Source organism: Thamnophis elegans, chromosome 12 (genome assembly GCF_009769535.1).
Source record: "Thamnophis elegans isolate rThaEle1 chromosome 12, rThaEle1.pri, whole genome shotgun sequence".
NCBI lineage: Eukaryota > Metazoa > Chordata > Lepidosauria > Squamata > Colubridae > Thamnophis > Thamnophis elegans.
In genome coordinates this window covers 4,129,275-4,145,481 of record NC_045552.1, presented here as the reverse complement: position 1 = coordinate 4,145,481, position 16,207 = coordinate 4,129,275, and the positions used below count along the sequence as shown (strand labels likewise).

The window sequence follows — 16,207 nt, the reverse complement described above, 5'->3', positions numbered from 1 at the left end:
AATCGCTTTTCTTGGCAGAGCAGGCTGGGATATTACACTCGGTTGATTGCGAGTCAGGAGAAAGGGATCACACCTTACGGCCACGGAAAAGAGAGATAAAGAACACATGGGGTTGCGAAGGATTGTAACGGACTAAGGGGGGGGAAATTATGCATTTGAAGCCATTAAGCTGAGCTGTATCCGTTTAGGCACAGGATTGATGGAACAGCGCTCGGCTAGGCAAGCAGTCCTCGACTTACGACCAAAACGGAGCCCCCCCCCAATTTATGTTGCTAAGTGAGAAATCCATTCAAAGTGAGTCCCCTCCCCGTTTTACGACGTTTCCGGCCACAACCACTGCAGTCGTTCACTTAGTAACACCGTCGTTAAGTGAAGCTGGCTTTCCCCCTTGACTCGGCTTGTCAGAAGCTCGCAAAAAGGGAATCATGTGACACCCCCCCCCCCGGGGTCGTCATAAATATGAGCCAGCTGCCAAACCTCTGAATTTTGATCACGTGATCGTGGGGGACAGGGGGGGCAGAGAGGAGTGCTGCAATGGTTATTAAGTGGTCTTCGGTCCCTTTTTCTAAGCGCCATTGTCCTTTTGAATGGTCACTGAAGGAACGGTCGTAAGACGAGGACTACCGGTCTTTGTGGCTTGGTGGGAAGGTTGTCCCTTGCGCCTTTAATAGATCGCTCCTTTAATGGATCCAAATTAAAGCAGAGGCTGAATTCCATAGCTCAAATGCAGAGGGATATACGAGTAGGAGGAAGTATAACTATGTCCCTTTTATGACCTGTGGACTTCAACTCCCAGAATTCCTGAGCCAGCATAGCTGGCTCAGGAATTCTGGGAGTTGAAGTCCACAGGTCCTAAGAAGACATAGTTAACCCCACCTCCCCTGCACTAATATGACAGATTAATACAGAGTAACAGAGTCGGAAGGGACCTTGGAGGTCTTCTAGCCCAACCCCCTCCTCAAGCAGGAGACCCCCTACCATTCCAGACAAAGGGCTCTCCAATCTCCCCTTAAAAACCTCCCGGGATGGAGCCCCCGCGGCTTGCGGTGACCGGCGGTTCCCCTGGCGAATCGCATCAGGAAGCATGGGAGAAGAATGCCGGGCTACAGGGAACGACAGGTGAGTGACGGGCCCCGCGAGAACGGCAGGCGGAACGGAGCTGTGAGGAGACCCCCTCTTTGGAGGTTCGCTTCTGGCGCATGCATTAAGACGGAGCGGCGTGCGTGTGTCCGTGCGTGGGTCGACTGACACGAGAGGAGGGGGGGGGCAAGGATTTGGGGCGGCCCCACTCCCGAGTCAGCAGGAGGTGAACCAAACACAGTTCGTTTCAGACGGCAGGTAACCCGGCAAGAGAGGCGCTGGCTGAAAGTTGGTTTTGAAAAGGATAATAACAATAATAATAATAATAATACCAAAAAAAGAGGAACCTCCAAAACTGACGGGGTGGCGACTTCCACAATGTTGGTTTGTCCCCCCTGACCTCAATGGGTCTGTGGGCGGCTTTATTTCGGAAACGCTGGAGGCTAAAAACGGAATGTCGGGTCCAGATAACTGTCAGTTCCTTTTTTTAAAAAACAAAAAAAATCCCAAAAGAAACATCACCCCCGCAAAACGTGGTATTTTTAAAGGAGGAAGAAGTAGTAGTGGCAGAATAGCTCTCCCCCCACCCTGTCCCACCCCCCCCCCTTTGGCATCACAACGCCTCCGGCCAGAAAGTCTAGGTTGAGAAGGAAGCCCCCCTGCCCCCCACAGGGAGGGAAGGAGGGAGGGGGGAAGGGAAGGAAGTCGTGGGGGGGGGGAAAGTGGGGGGGCTGTCATGCCCTGGCGGGATCCTCTCCGGCATCTTCTCCATCGATTGTGGGTGATACAGAAAGGGAAGGGGCCTCCCCTGGAAGAAGACTGGTCCAGCCGTCCCTCTGCTCAGCACTGGGAGGGGATTAGGGAGAGGGGAAGGAAGGAGGGAAGAAAGGAAGGGAGGGAGGGAGATTTAGAAGAGAGAAAGAGGAAGGGAAGTAAGGACAGAAGGCAGGAAGGAGGATTAAGAGGGAGGGAGAATATGGAAGAAGGGAGGGAGAGAAAAAGGAAGGAAGGAAGGAAGAGAGGGAGGAAGGGAGATTTAGAAGAGGGAAGGAGGAAGGGAAGTAAGGACAGAAGGGAGGAAGGAGGATTAAGAGGGAGGGAGGGAGGAGAATATGGAAGAAGGGAGAGAGGGAAAAAGGAAGGAAGGAAGGAAGGAAGAGAGGGAGGGAGATTTAGAAGAGGGAAGGAGGAAGGGAAGTAAGGACAGAAGGCAGGAAGAAGGATTAAGAGGGAGGGAGGGAGAAGAATATAGAAGAAGGGAGGGAGAGAAAAAGGAAGGAAGGAAGAGAGGGAGGAAGGGAGATTTAGATGAGGGAAGGAGGGAGGGAAGTAAGGACAGAGGGAGGGAGGAGGATTAAGAGGGAGGGAGGAGAATATGGAAGAAGGGAGGGAAAAAGGAAGGAAGGAAGAGAGGGAGGGAGGGAGATTTAGAAGAGGGAAGGAGGAAGGGAAGTAAGGACAGAAGGGAGGAAGGAAGATTAAGAGGGAGGGAGGAGAATATGGAAGAAGAGAGGGAGGGAAAAAGGAAGGAAGGAAGGAAGAGAGGGAGGGAGATTTAGAAGAGGGAAGGAGGGAGGGAAGTAAGGACAGAAGGGAGGAAGGAGGATTAAGAGGGAGGGAGGAGAATATGGAAGAAGGAAGGAAGGGAAAAAGGAAGGAAGGAAGGAAGGAAGAGAGGGAGGGAGATTTAGAAGAGGGAAGGAGGGAGGGAAGTAAGGACAGAAGGCAGGAAGAAGGATTAAGAGGGACGGAGGGAGGGAAAGGAGAGGGATTGGAGGAACGAGGGAAGGGAAAGAAGGAAAAAAGGAAGAAAAGAGGGCATTAATTCACACTCCATTGTCTTCCTTTGCACCGCCCCAATCGCTTCTCCCCCCTAATCCTGCAAGCACACTAGTTATATGGACTTCAGTTCCCAGGATTCCCCTGGCAGCTTGGCCATTGCTGGGAATCCTGGGAACTTAAGGGCCACCCTTAAGGGAGGGTCTGGAGGAGCTCAGGAATTCTGGGAGTTGAAGTCCACAAGGGCCAAAGTTTCCCACCGCTGCTGTAAAGGCTGACACTCTGAAGCTTTCATGGGCCAGGGAGGGGGGCTCTTATTGTCGGCCCACCCAGCCCCCTCCTCACCTCATTCGTCCCCCTTCCTCCTCCTCCACCGCCGCCGCCTCCAGGATTCAGCAACCCCGTCTGTTCGTTCCGCCTGTCGGCCCTCATCTCCACCACGGTGTTATCCGGAGTCCCTTCCTTGGGGGTCCTGAACGCAGAAGAAAACAACCATCTAATTCAACATGTGTTCATCAAACTAGAATCAAGCACCCTTTGACGGACAAGTAAGGATCGCCACAGGATACAGCTGGTTTGAGAGGCTAATCTAAAATAGATTACACTAGCTGGATATCCATGCTTCGCGACGAAACAATGTGACCGGGCTATGCAGAAGGAATTCAGTTCACAATCTGTTGTCTGATTGGTAGCCGGTGATTGAAACACATAAGGGAATATCGCTCCCACCACCTTGAGTTCGTGCGTAGACATTTGGGTGAGGTACTGATGTTTAGCACTGTAAGGAGCCCCAGACCGCTCCTGAGTGAAGGAGTGGAATGTCTGCCAGTTTGAACTGAGGTAACAGAATGTGAGGCAACTGGCAGTTGGAACAGAGTTCTTCTCAGGTGGGGAGGGAGAGTAGAACTCCTTAGCCTCAGAGCGTGTTAATTACTCTGTAATAAATACTAATGACCTGATGGTCATTTCGAAAAATCCTTTCTTAGTGAGCACCTGGAAGCCAACAGGAACAGATGTGCCAAATTTGGAGATTTCATGATGAGTGAGTAGTATTTGCCTTTTTTAGATAGATAGATAGATAGATAGATAGATAGATAGATAGATAGATAGATAGATAGATAGATAGATAGATAGATAGATAGATAGATAGATAGAGTTGGTAGATAGATAGATAGATAGATAGATAGATAGATAGATAGATAGATAGATAGATAGATAGATAGATAGATAGATAGATAGATAGATAGATAGATAGAGATAGATAGATAGATAGATATAGAGCTAGATAGATAGATAGATAGATAGATAGATAGATAGATAGACAGAGAGAGATAGAGATAGACAGAGATAGAGATAGAGATAGATAGATGATAGATAGATAGATAGATAGATGATAGATAGAGATAGATAGATAGATAGATAGATAGATAGACAGACAGAGAGAGATAGAGATAGATAGAGAGATAGAGATAGAGATAGATAGATGATAGATAGATAGATAGATAGATGATAGATAGAGATAGATAGATAGATAGATAGATAGATAGATAGATAGATAGATAGATAGATAGACAGAGAGAGATAGAGAGAGATAGAGAGAGATAGAGATAGAGAGATAGATAGATGATAGATAGATAGATAGATAGATAGATAGATAGATAGATAGATATAGATAGATAGATGATAGATAGATAGATAGATAGATAGATAGAGATAGATAGATAGATAGATAGATAGATAGATAGATAGATAGATAGATAGATAGATAGATAGATAGATAGATAATGATGATAGATAGATAGATAGATAGATAGATAGATAGATAGATAGATAGATAGATAGATAAGATATTCCTTCCCCACTCTCCCTCCTTCCTCTCCTCTCTCCCCATGCCTTAGAGGAAGTTTCCGGGGAAAACCCGCTGCTGGGAGGCAAAACACCTTAGGAGAACCGATTCGGGCCGCCAAGTGCAACGGTGTCACTCACAGCGATCTTTTCTCTCCCCGGCTGCAGGGCAGGTGGCCCCGGCGTTGCATGAAGTAGAAGAAGCCCACGATCAGGAGCAGGACAAGGACGCACACGCACACCGCAATCACCGCCATCGTGCTTCCGGTTTGACCCTGGTCCTCCTCCGCTGTTGGGGAGGAGGGGGGGGAAAGGGGGAGGACACTGGTGAAACCAGAGAACACAAGAACCAGAGGTGGGTTCCTACTGGTTCGGACCGGTTTGGCCGAGTAGGTAGTAACTCGGCTGGATACACGCCCCCGAACCGGTTCTATCCTCAGTACCGCCATCTCTATTTTCTGTCCTGCGCATACGCAGAACAATCTTCATGGAAAGATTTTTTTTCCGCGTGCCGAACTGGTAGTAAATGCCAGCAGGAAACACACACACACACACACACACACGGCAAGAACCATAACCACAGCTGTCCGGAATTGCTAACTTGGGGTTTTTTTGCAGCTGCCTCAGACTACAGACTACAAGAGCCGAGGTGGCACAGTTGTTAGGGTGCAGCACTGCAGGCTACTTCAGCTGACAGCAGTTCTGCAGTTCGGCTGTTCAAATCTCACCGGCTCAAGGTTGACTCAGCCTTCCATCCTTCCGAGGTGGGTAAAATGAGGACCCGGATTGTTGTTGGGGGCGATATGCTGACTCTGTAAACCGCTTAGAGAGGGCTGAAAGCCCTATGAAGCGGTATATAAGTCTAACTGCTATTGCTATTGCTACAACTCCCATCATCCTGAACCGCCCTTTCCGACTAGCACCGACAGGAAGGGAGAAAGGGAAAGAAAATACTTACAAGCCGGCTTCGAAGTGACAGAGAGTGTCGGAGTTACTACAAAGGAGAGAGAGAGAGAGAGAGAGAGAGATTGGTTAGCAAAGTCTAACCGAGATTTCTCAAACTTTGGCGACTTTAGGGAACAGGTAGTCCTCGACTTATGACCATCCTATCCCCATGGTCAGGATCTGGGCCACCAGCATGTATTTATGGTACGTGCAACATCCCAGGATCACAGGTCAATAGGGGAAGCCGAATTTCCTTAAGAACCGTGACTGCAACTTGAGCCCCGCGTTCCTGTGGCTAAGCGAGACATTCGTTAAGGGAGTTTTGCCCCATTGCACGGCCTATTTCTGCCACCGTCGTTGAGTGAATCGCTGCAACTGTGAACTTAGTAACTCGGTTGTTAAGTGAATCTGGCTTCGCTCATCGGAAGGTCACGGAAGGGACACTGCGACCGTCATAAATACGAGTCGGCTGCCAGGCAGCTGAATTTCGATCGCGTAACCACGGGGAAGACGCAGCGGTCGTTAAGTGTGTAAGTCACTTTTTTTCAGGGCCGTTGTAAGTTTGAACAGCCTCTAAATGAACCATTGTACGTCGAGGACTACCTGCATCTGAAAATTTTGCCCACTCACAGCACACCCAGGCATACCCACAACCACAAATAGGCAGACAGCAGACTGAAAAGGAAGTTTCTTACCCATTTTCAGCTCAAAGTTCCTTTTGGCTGAGCCATACTTGTTCTCGGCGGTGCACTGAACTCCGCTTTGGATCAGTTTGGGGGTCAATTCCACTAACAATTCAGCAATATATTTATTTGCCGAGTGTTTTACGGGAGCCTGGAGTGAGAGAGGGAGGGAGGGGGAGAGAGAGAAAGAGGGAGGGGGGGGAGGGAGGGAGAGAAAGAGACAGAGAGGGAGGGAGAGAAAGAGAGTAAGGGAGGGAGAGAGGAAGAGGGGGAAAGAGTGAGAAAGAGAGAGGGAGGAAGGGAAGGAGGGAGAGAGAGAAAGAGAAAGGGAGGGAGGAAGGGAGAGAGAGAGGGAGGGAGAGAAAGAGAGAGAGTGAGAGAGTGAGAAAGAGAGAGAAAGAGGGAGGGAGAGAGAAAGAGGGGGAGAGAGTGAGAAAGAGAGAGAGAGGGAGGGAGAGGGAGAGAGAGTGTATGAGAGAGAGAAAGAGAAAGAAAGAGAAAGAGAAAGAGGGGGGGAGAAAGAAAGAGAGAGGGAGGGAGGGAGGGAGAGAGAGAGAGTCAAAAACGGATTTTGCACATTTCCATTCGTTTCCACCAACCGGCTAAAGTTTGTTTAGCAAAGAGAGGATTTTAGATAAGTGCGTGCAGAATTGCGTCTGTTTACTGAACCTATTTTGAAAACCTTGCACCCTTAAAACAGCGCTGAGTGATAAGGAAGAGATCTTGTTCTTGGTGTTTGCCAGACCTTGGACGGACTCTCACCTTCCCGCCAGGTATGCTCCATCTGATTTCTGGCTGAGGATGGCCGAAAACGGTACAGGTGAGCTTCACTGTCTGTTCCAGCTCTTGGATGATGGTTTGCTGAATGTCTATCTCTGGCTTTCCTGTAGGAGAGAGTGTGTGAGAGAGAGAGAGAAGAGAGAAGAGAGAGAGAAGCACAGGTATAACCTCGCTCAATAGCAGTAACTGTGAGAGGGATCTTGGAGTCCTAGTGGACGATCACTTAAACACGAGCCAACATTGTGTTACAGCTGCCAAAAACCCCAACACAATCCTAGGCAGCATAAACAGAGGGATACAATTAAAATAGTGTGTTAAGAGTGTTAAGACCACTTTATAAGGCCTTGGTAAGGCCACACTTGGAACACAGCATCCAGTTTTGGTCACCACGATGTAAAAAAGATGTTGAGACTCTAGAAAGGGTGCAGAGAAGAGCAACAAGGAGGATTAGGGGACTGGAGGCTAAAACATATGAACGGTTGCAAGAACTGGGTATGTCTAGTTTAATGAAAAGAAGGACTAGGGAAGACACAATAGCAGTCTTCCGATATCTCAGGGGCTGCCACAAAGAAGAGAGAGTCAAGCTATTCTCCAAGGCACCGAAGGGCTGAACAAGAAGCAATGGGTGGCAACTAATCAAGGAGAGAAGCAACTTAGAAATTTCCTGACAGTGAGAACAATTAATCAGTGGTTGCCTCCAGAAGTTGCAAATGCTCCAACACTGGAAGTTTTTTAAAGAAGAGATTGGATAGCCATTTGTCTGAAGTGGTGTAGGGTTTCCTGCCTAAGCGGGGGGTTGGACTAGAAGACCTCCAAGGTCCCTTCCAACCCTGTCACTCTATTCTATTCCAAAGTTGCCACGGTTGAAAAGCAGCGCTCTGTGGCTCTTGGAAAGGAGGAGCAGTGAGATAGTTTGAAGACACGTTTTGGCCCAGGAGCCTGCTCTCTAGATAACAGTTCCTTTCGTAAACAATTTGGCCCACACATCTGTCGAGGTGTGACGCTCTCCATCCAGAGGTTATTCCTTGCACAGCTTTTCCTAGGAAGATGAAAAGAGACAGGCCTGGCAAAGGCTGGGAAGATGAGTGGGATCTGGCAGACAACATAGCTCAGGGGGTGAGGATGGGCTTAGAGGTCAGGCCCTTCTCCCTCCCTGTGACTCACCTACACACAAGGATTCCAATTAGCTTGCTTAATCTACTATTCACATTTTTGGGGAGCCCCGCCTTAAAGCCTTGAGCACCAAGATGTCAGAATAACAGAGCTGGACGGGACCTTGGAATAGCAATAGCAGTTAGACTTATATACCGCTTCATAGGGCTTTCAGCCCTCTCTAAGCGGTTTACAGAGTCAGCATATTGCCCCCAACAATCCGGGTCCTCATTTTACCCACCTCGGAAGGATGGAAGGCTGAGTCAACCCTGAGCCTGTGAGATTTGAACAGCCAAACTGCAGAACTGCAGTCAGCTGAAGTAGCCTGCAGTGCTGCATTTAACCACTGCGTCACCTCAGTCAAACCCCCTGCTCAAAGCAGGAACCCTACCGCACAGGGTTGTTGTTGTGGGGAAAATAGGAGGAGGAAAGAATATTGTATGTGTGAGCCACCTTGAGTTAGTTATAAAGTAAAAATGCGCAGGATAAAAAATCTAATCTATATGTTAAGATGGTTGTGTGTGGGTATGTTCCAGCATAACTCTGGAACACCTCTAGCAGTTTCAACCACACTTGGTACACAGTTGATTTACTCTCTGGAGAAAAATACTGTGGGGAGTAAGACTCCTCTAACACCCCTTGGGGGGGGGGGAGGAGTGTTCTGTTAAGATACAGCCTGTTGTGCCTAAAATGGCTTCTACTGTACTGCCATAAGATATACCCTTTTGTGCCTTAAAATGGCTTCTACTGTACTGCCATAAGATACTGGCTGTTGTGCCTTAAAATGGCTTCTACTGTACTGCCATAAAATGACTTCTACTGTGCAGCGCAGGTAAGGGAGGGGGGGGGGAGAAATCCAACATTAGAAATTACGTTTGGTCCAGACATTTTCCCCCTATAAATTATTACCCAGGCAATGCCAGGTTATCAACTAGTAAATAAATAAAACAAAACTTTGGCAGGCCCCCAATTCAAAATTAAGAGGCATATCAAATCATATTAAAAGTATAAAGCTAAACCGATTAAAATGTTAACGTTGAATGGTACTGTCTTCTTCCAATTATCGATTGCAGCATCTTCCTTTCCTGCACCCTTCTTCCAGTTCCACTTCGCCTCCTTTACACAACACTCTCTCCCTCCTACCTCGCTCTCTCTCTCACACACACACACCCCACTACCTACCTTCTACAATAACTTGGACTGACTCGTTCCGCTTCAGTCCGGAGATGCTGGGCACGGATGCCTCGCAGAAGTAAGTGCCCGCCATGGAGTATGTCAGTCCTTCCAGCGACAGAGTCTCACCAGTCCCCACCTGTTGCCTTCCCTGCAGGAGAATTTTTTTAAAAAAGGAACAGATTGCTATTACCCCAGATGTGATTCCCTGCCGGGTTCTCTAGAATCAGCGAAGTGGTGGTCCGTGGGAAAATTTTTGGCGGTCCGCAGAAAAACATATTTGCATTTTTCACATTGCACTAAATCCGGGGTCCTCAAACTACGGCTCCTGGGATGGATACGTGCAATGAACACTTGTGTTGCTGCAGAGGGTCTCCCCCTTCGAGGGTCTTTTTTTTTGTGGGGCAGAAATTCTGACTTGGGGTCTGCTTCGGCCTCCGGGTGGGGGACTTTGGGAGAAGGCTGGAGGGAAGAGCCGCTGGTGGCGAAGAGCCAGAGGGCCTCGATCCAGTGGGACTGCATCCTGGCCTGGAACTGGCTGACCATCTCATCCCGCTGAGCCTCCAACTTTGATCCATGCAATGTTCTGGCAGATGTGTAACTTAGGAAGGAACCCCCTGCACAGCCTACCTACCTTCCTCCATGACAAGGTGGGTATATTGGAGCCATTGCCGGAACAGGTCAACTGAAGGTCTTCGCTTCGGTTGACTCTCACTGTCTTGGTTGGATTAAGGACCAGGGGATCCAGATCTGAAACCCAGAAGACGAGGCTTAATTTTAATTAGCAACTTAGCTAATAGACGCTGTAGAGATTCTCAGTCATCCAGGTCATGGTTGTCTCAAAGGTGCTTTTTCAGGAGGCATCTGGGTTTTCTTGTTTTTCCTTTGAAGGCACTTCGCTTCTCATCCTGTCAGAGCTGAAGAAGCTTCCTGGGTGAGAAGCGGAACCTCCTCAGAAGCTTCAGAACCGAAGAAGCTTCTTGGGTGAGAAGCGAAATCTCCTCAGAAGCTTCAGAACTGAAGAAGCTTCTTTGAAGAGAAGTGAAACCTCCTCAGAAGCTTCAGAACGGAAGAAGCTTCTTGGATGAGAAGCGAAACCTCCCGAGAAGCTTCAGAACCGAAGAAGCTTCTTGGGTGAGAAGCGAAACCTCCTCAGAAACTTCAGAACCGAAGAAGCTTCTTGGGTGAGAAGCGAATCTCCTCAGAAACTTCAGCACCGAAGAAGCTTCTTGGGTGAGAAGCGAAATCTCCTCAGAAACTTCAGAACCGAAGAAGCTTCTTTGAAGAGAAGTGAAACCTCCTCAGAAACTTCAGAACCGAAGAAGCTTCTTGGGTGAGAAGCGAAACCTCCCGAGAAGCTTCAGAACCGAAGAAGCTTCTTGGGTGAGAAGCGAAACCTCCTCAGAAACTTCAGAACCGAAGAAGCTTCTTGGGTGAGAAGCGAATCTCCTCAGAAACTTCAGAACCGAAGGAGCTTCTTGGGTGAGAAGCGAAATCTCCTCAGAAGCTTCAGAACTGAAGAAGCTTCTTTGAAGAGAAGTGAAACCTCCTCAGAAACTTCAGAACCGAAGAAGCTTCTTGGGTGAGAAGCGAAACCTCCCGAGAAGCTTCAGAACCGAAGAAGCTTCTTGGGTGAGAAGCGAAACCTCCTCAGAAACTTCAGAACCGAAGAAGCTTCTTGGGTGAGAAGCGAATCTCCTCAGAAACTTCAGAACCGAAGAAGCTTCTTGGGTGAGAAGCGAAATCTCCTCAGAAACTTCAGAACCGAAGAAGCTTCTTGGGTGAGAAGCGAAACCTCCTCAGAAACTTCAGAACCGAAGAAGCTTCTTGGGTGAGAAGCGAAACCTCCTCAGAAGCTTCAGAACCGAAGAAACTTCTTCGAATAGAAGCGAAACCTCCTCAGAAGCTTCAGAACGGAAGAAGCTTCTTGGATGAGAAGCGAAACCTCCCGAGAAGCTTCAGAACCGAAGAAGCTTCTTGGGTGAGAAGCGAAACCTCCTCAGAAACTTCAGAACCGAAGAAGCTTCTTGGGTGAGAAGCGAAACCTCCTCAGAAACTTCAGAACCGAAGAAGCTTCTTGGGTGAGAAGCGAAACCTCCTCAGAAGCTTCAGAACCGAAGAAACTTCTTCGAATAGAAGCGAAACCTCCTCAGAAGCTTCAGAACCAAAGAAGCTTCTTGGATGAGAAGCGAAACCTCCTCAGAAGCTTCAGAACCGAAGGAGCTTCTTGGATGAGAAGCGAAACCTCCTCAGAAGCTTCAGAACCGAAGGAGCTTCTTGGATGAGAAGCGAAACCTCCTCAGAAGCTTCAGAACCGAAGAAGCTTCTTGGGTGAGCAGCGAAACCTCCTCAGAAGCTTCAGAACCGAAGAAGCTTCTTGGGTGAGAAGCGAAATCTCCTCAGAAGCTTCAGAACCGAAGAAGCTTCTTGGGTGAGAAGCGAAACCTCCTTGGAAGCTTCAGAACCGAAGAAGCTTCTTGGGTGAGAAGCGAAACCTCCTCAGAAGCTTCAGAACCGAAGGAGCTTCTTGGGTGAGCAGCGAAACCTCCTCAGAAGCTTCAGAACCGAAGAAGCTTCTTGGATGAGAAGCAAAACCTCTTCAAAGAAAAAACAAGAAAGTCCAGTTGCTTCCTGAAAAAGCACCTTTGAGGCAACTTAGCAAGTGGATGATGAAAAGGCCTGTCTCTCTCTCTCTCTCTCTCTCTCTCCCCTAGCATGCCATGGGGCACTCACAATGGATGAAGATGCTGACGTCCTTCTCCAGTTCCACCTCGGAAGGACTATAGAAATCCAGGACGTGACAGCGGTAGGTCCCACTGTCAGCCTTGGTCACTTGTGGAAGCAGGAGGACACCATCCGTGGTGGTGGGCAGATCCAACAGTTGATTGGCACTCTGGGAAGGAAGAGCAGAAATACCGTCTTTTTCAGAGTATAAGCAGCACCAAGATTTTGAAGAGGCAAATTATAAAAAAAAAGTTTTGGGACTCTGCAGACCTCCCCAAAACGGCCCGTTTTTTGCTCATTTCTGGCCCCCCCAGCCCCCACGAGCACCCTGGAAGCTTCCTAAAGGCTATGCACAACCCTTTTGGTGAAGGGGGCGGGTGCATCTTATACACTGCTGTATTCAGTGTATGCTGCACCCAGATTTTCAGCCTCTTTCTTGAGGGGAAAAGGTGTGTCTTATACTCCGAAAAATAGGGCAGGTAAGCCTGGAGAAATGATGACATCAGACACAGGAAGTCCTCAACATACAACCGTTCATTTAGTGAAATGCATTCTGAACATCAGCCTACTAAAAAGGAGAGACATCACCCTGCCAACAAAAGTGGGTATAGTCCAGGCGATGGTTTTCCCAGTTGCAATGGATGGCTGTGAAGGATGGACCATAAGGAAGGCTGAGCGCCAAAGAATGGAGGCCTTTGAACTCTGGTGCTGGAGAAGACTCCTGCATTGAGTCCCTTGGACTGCAAGGCCATCCAACCGGTCAGTCCTAGAGGAGGTCAACCCTGGCTGCTCTTTAGAAGGCCAGATCCTGAAGATGAAACTCAAGTATTTTGGCCATCTAATGAGAAGGAAGGACTCCCTGGAGAAGAGCCTCATGCTGGGAACGATGGAGGGTAAAAGAAGAAAGGGACGGCAGAGAACGAGGTGGCTGGATGGAGTCACCGAAGCAGTCGGCATGAGCTTAAATGGACTGCAGAGGATAGTAGAGGACAGGAAGGCCTGGAGGAATGTTGTCCATGGGGTTGCGATGGGTGGAACATGACTTTGCAACTAACAACAAATTCTGAACAGTGCATTCTGAACAGCCTAAACAGATGGTCCCAACAGCAGTGAGAAACAGACTTATGATCGTTTCTCACACTTATGACCATTACAGCATCTCTTGGTCATGTTGCCCAAATTTGGGTGCTTAGCAATGGGTGACGGTTGCAGTGATTCCCTTTTATGATTGTCTGACAAGCAAAGTCCATCATCGTCTTCACTGAATGACTCCATAATCCCTTGCAGGGTGGAGTCTGGGCAAACTGAATGGAGCTGTGTGTTACTGGCCGGATGCCATTCCCTGTTGCCAATGCGGAGTTTTATTCAGCAGATAGATTCTCATTGTGCCCGGAGAGAGAAATAATATCTGCCTCTACTTAGGATCGAACTCACAGCCCTCCTGATGGTGAGGTGAGAGCTCCACCTCTAGGCCACTGCACCCCCTCTTTGACAAGCAAAGTCCGTGGGGAAGCAAAATTCACTTAACAACCATGTTGTGAACGTTCCAAGTATCATGTAGAATTAAATCAGAGTCCAAGGCAAAACGATCCTTAAAGTTTCAATTTAATAAAGCAGGCATCTTGGCATTATGCTATGAACTTAGTATAGTTGATGGGAGGAGGGAATAGACAGGAATAGGATTGTGGAATGTATCGTTTTCATTCTTTGCTAGAAGCCAAGGTCATCTTTTGTCTCCGCACTTTTACACCTGACCGGAAGCAGCTGGGTGGAGACGCCAGCGTGGAAGAAGAAGATTGGACCAATTGATGGATTGAAGGTGTGGGACAAGATCATGAACTTTTAACTGGGTGGGATTCTGAGGTCATTTCCAGAATTGGGATTAACACAGATGCGCTAAGATGTCTGCTTTATTAAATTGGAACTTTAAGGATCGTTTTGCCTTGGATTCTGATTTAATTCTACATGATACTTGGAACGCTGACACATATTACTAATTTAACAACAGTCTAGCATAGCCACAGAAATTTTGGGGTCCACTCTGGCTCTAAGCCAAGGACCATCTGTACCAAGAGGCTCCCGTCGAATCTGAGCCACCAGAATTTCGCTCCAAGACTGACCCCAAAAACCCAAGATGAACCTTAAGCCAACATTAAGCCAACATTAAGCCAAGGAAATGATTGGGGACATGCAACCTGCCCAGGAAAACAGGTTCCTCCATTTCTTCCTTTTCTTTCAGTCTGCCTGAACTGATTGGGTCAAAATAGGACTGCCAACCTAATTCTGCTTCCTTTGGGGGGGCGGGCGGGGGGGGGGGGAAGGAACCAGGATCGGACCAAGCAATACCTGCACTTTGGAGAATGAATATTCGGGTTGGGGGAACCCGTCGCCCTGGCACTGCAGCTTCACGTCGTCTCCTTCCTTGATGACTTTTGGCGAATCCAAGGCAAACTGCACGTTTTCGGTATAATCTACAGGGGTGGGGGGTGAAAGTCGGAAATAGGATTACTCGGGAGCCGCAGTGAAAATTTAAGCATTCTAGGAATTGTAACGCAAGAAGGTTATTATTGGAGAGTGAATGCGTGTGTGTGGATGCAGGCAGGAACTTAGTTAGCAATGGATTTGTTTAGCGACCGTTTGCCCTGACGTCAGTAACGAAAAAGTAACTTTGCAACGAACCCACCAAGGGATGGATGATGTGTAGATCTGCAGATCCTTAAAGAAATATGGCTCAATCTCAGCAATTTTAAAGAGGGGTGGACTCCAACTCCCAGAATTCCCCAGCCAGCATTCAAAGGAGAGGGAAAGGAAGATCAAAAGGACTGTCGCCAATTCATTTAATGGCTGCTTCACTTAATGACCAGGTAGCCAATTTGGGTGGCTAAACTAGGTCTCACTTTCTCTCTGTCTTTCTCATTCTCTTTTTCTCTCTCTCTCCTTCTCTCTCTTGCTCTCTCTGTCTTTCTCTTTCTCTCTTTTCTCTCTCTCTCTCTCTCTTTTTCTCTCTCTCTCTTTTTCTGTTTCTCTCTTTCTCTCTCTCTTTCTCTTTCGCGCTCTCTCTTTCTCTTTTTCTCTCTCTTTCTCTGTGTCTTTCCCTTTCTCTCTTTCTCTCTCTCTTTCTCTTTTTTCTCTCTTTCTCTTTCTCTCTCTTTCTCTATGTCTTTCTCTTTCTGTCTTTCTCTCTCTTTTTCTCTCTTTCTCTCTCTCTCTCATTCTCTCTCTCTCTTTCAGCTGCAAGGCAGCTGAATCAACGGCGGCAAAATAACACACCGAGTTCATCAACCAGACCTCAGGAAACACAAATCCTGGCTGACACATCTACTTTTATCAAACATCTTTACCCGTTTCTACTTTCATCCCCACGAAAACAAACATTTGAAAAGCCCACAAAGAATCCGGTCCTTTCAAAGAAAACAGCATAAAAGATAACAAGATAGCAGTAAAAGTAAAAACCGAAAGTCAGATATTTTATGATTCTGCTTTCGCCAACTTGGGCGTTCGCTCAGGAAGGGGGTTTGCATTTCAACTGGCGGAATTCCTAGCAAGCAGATTCATGGCTAAAAATTCAAAAAAAAAATTATTACCGGTTCTGTGGGCGTGGCTTGGTGGGCGTGGCAGAGCTTGGCAGGTGTGGCTTGGCAGGTACAGCTTTGGTGGGCATGACAGGGGAAGGATACTGCAAAATCCCCATTCCCTCCCCACTCCAGGGGAAGGATACTGTAAAATATCCATCTCCTCTCCACTCCTGGGGAAGGATACTGCAAAATCTCCATTCCCTCCCCACTCCAGGGGAAGGATACTGCAAAATCCCCATTCCCTCCACACTCCAGGGGAAGGATACTGCAAAATCTCCATTCCCTCCCCACTCCAGGGGCGGGATACTGCAAAATCTCCTTTCCCTCCACACTCCAGGGGAAGGATACTGCAAAATCTCCATTCCCTCCCCACTCCAGGGGAAGGATACTGCAAAATCCCCATTCCCTCCACACTCCAGGGGAAGGATACTGCAAAATCTCCATTCCCTCCCCACTCCAGGGGTGGGATAC

General features: G+C 48.0%; 1 protein-coding gene across 1 annotated transcript in view; it reads right to left on the bottom strand.

Annotated features, from left to right (window-relative positions):
• Positions 1-1,459: 1,459 nt before the first annotated feature.
• The window catches only part of LOC116515659 (basal cell adhesion molecule-like), a 70,637-nt gene continuing 55,889 nt past the window's right edge, over positions 1,460-16,207 (bottom strand). Inside the window, exons 7-16 of the mRNA XM_032227802.1 lie at positions 14,508-14,632; positions 12,171-12,330; positions 10,072-10,187; positions 9,447-9,588; positions 7,095-7,216; positions 6,345-6,483; positions 5,663-5,698; positions 4,846-4,993; positions 3,205-3,331; positions 1,460-1,926 (exon numbers count right to left, since the gene is read on the bottom strand). Coding sequence (XP_032083693.1) covers positions 1,921-1,926; positions 3,205-3,331; positions 4,846-4,993; positions 5,663-5,698; positions 6,345-6,483; positions 7,095-7,216; positions 9,447-9,588; positions 10,072-10,187; positions 12,171-12,330; positions 14,508-14,632 — 1,121 coding nt within the window. The 3' untranslated portion in view covers positions 1,460-1,920. The remainder of the gene's footprint in view (positions 1,927-3,204; positions 3,332-4,845; positions 4,994-5,662; positions 5,699-6,344; positions 6,484-7,094; positions 7,217-9,446; positions 9,589-10,071; positions 10,188-12,170; positions 12,331-14,507; positions 14,633-16,207) is intronic.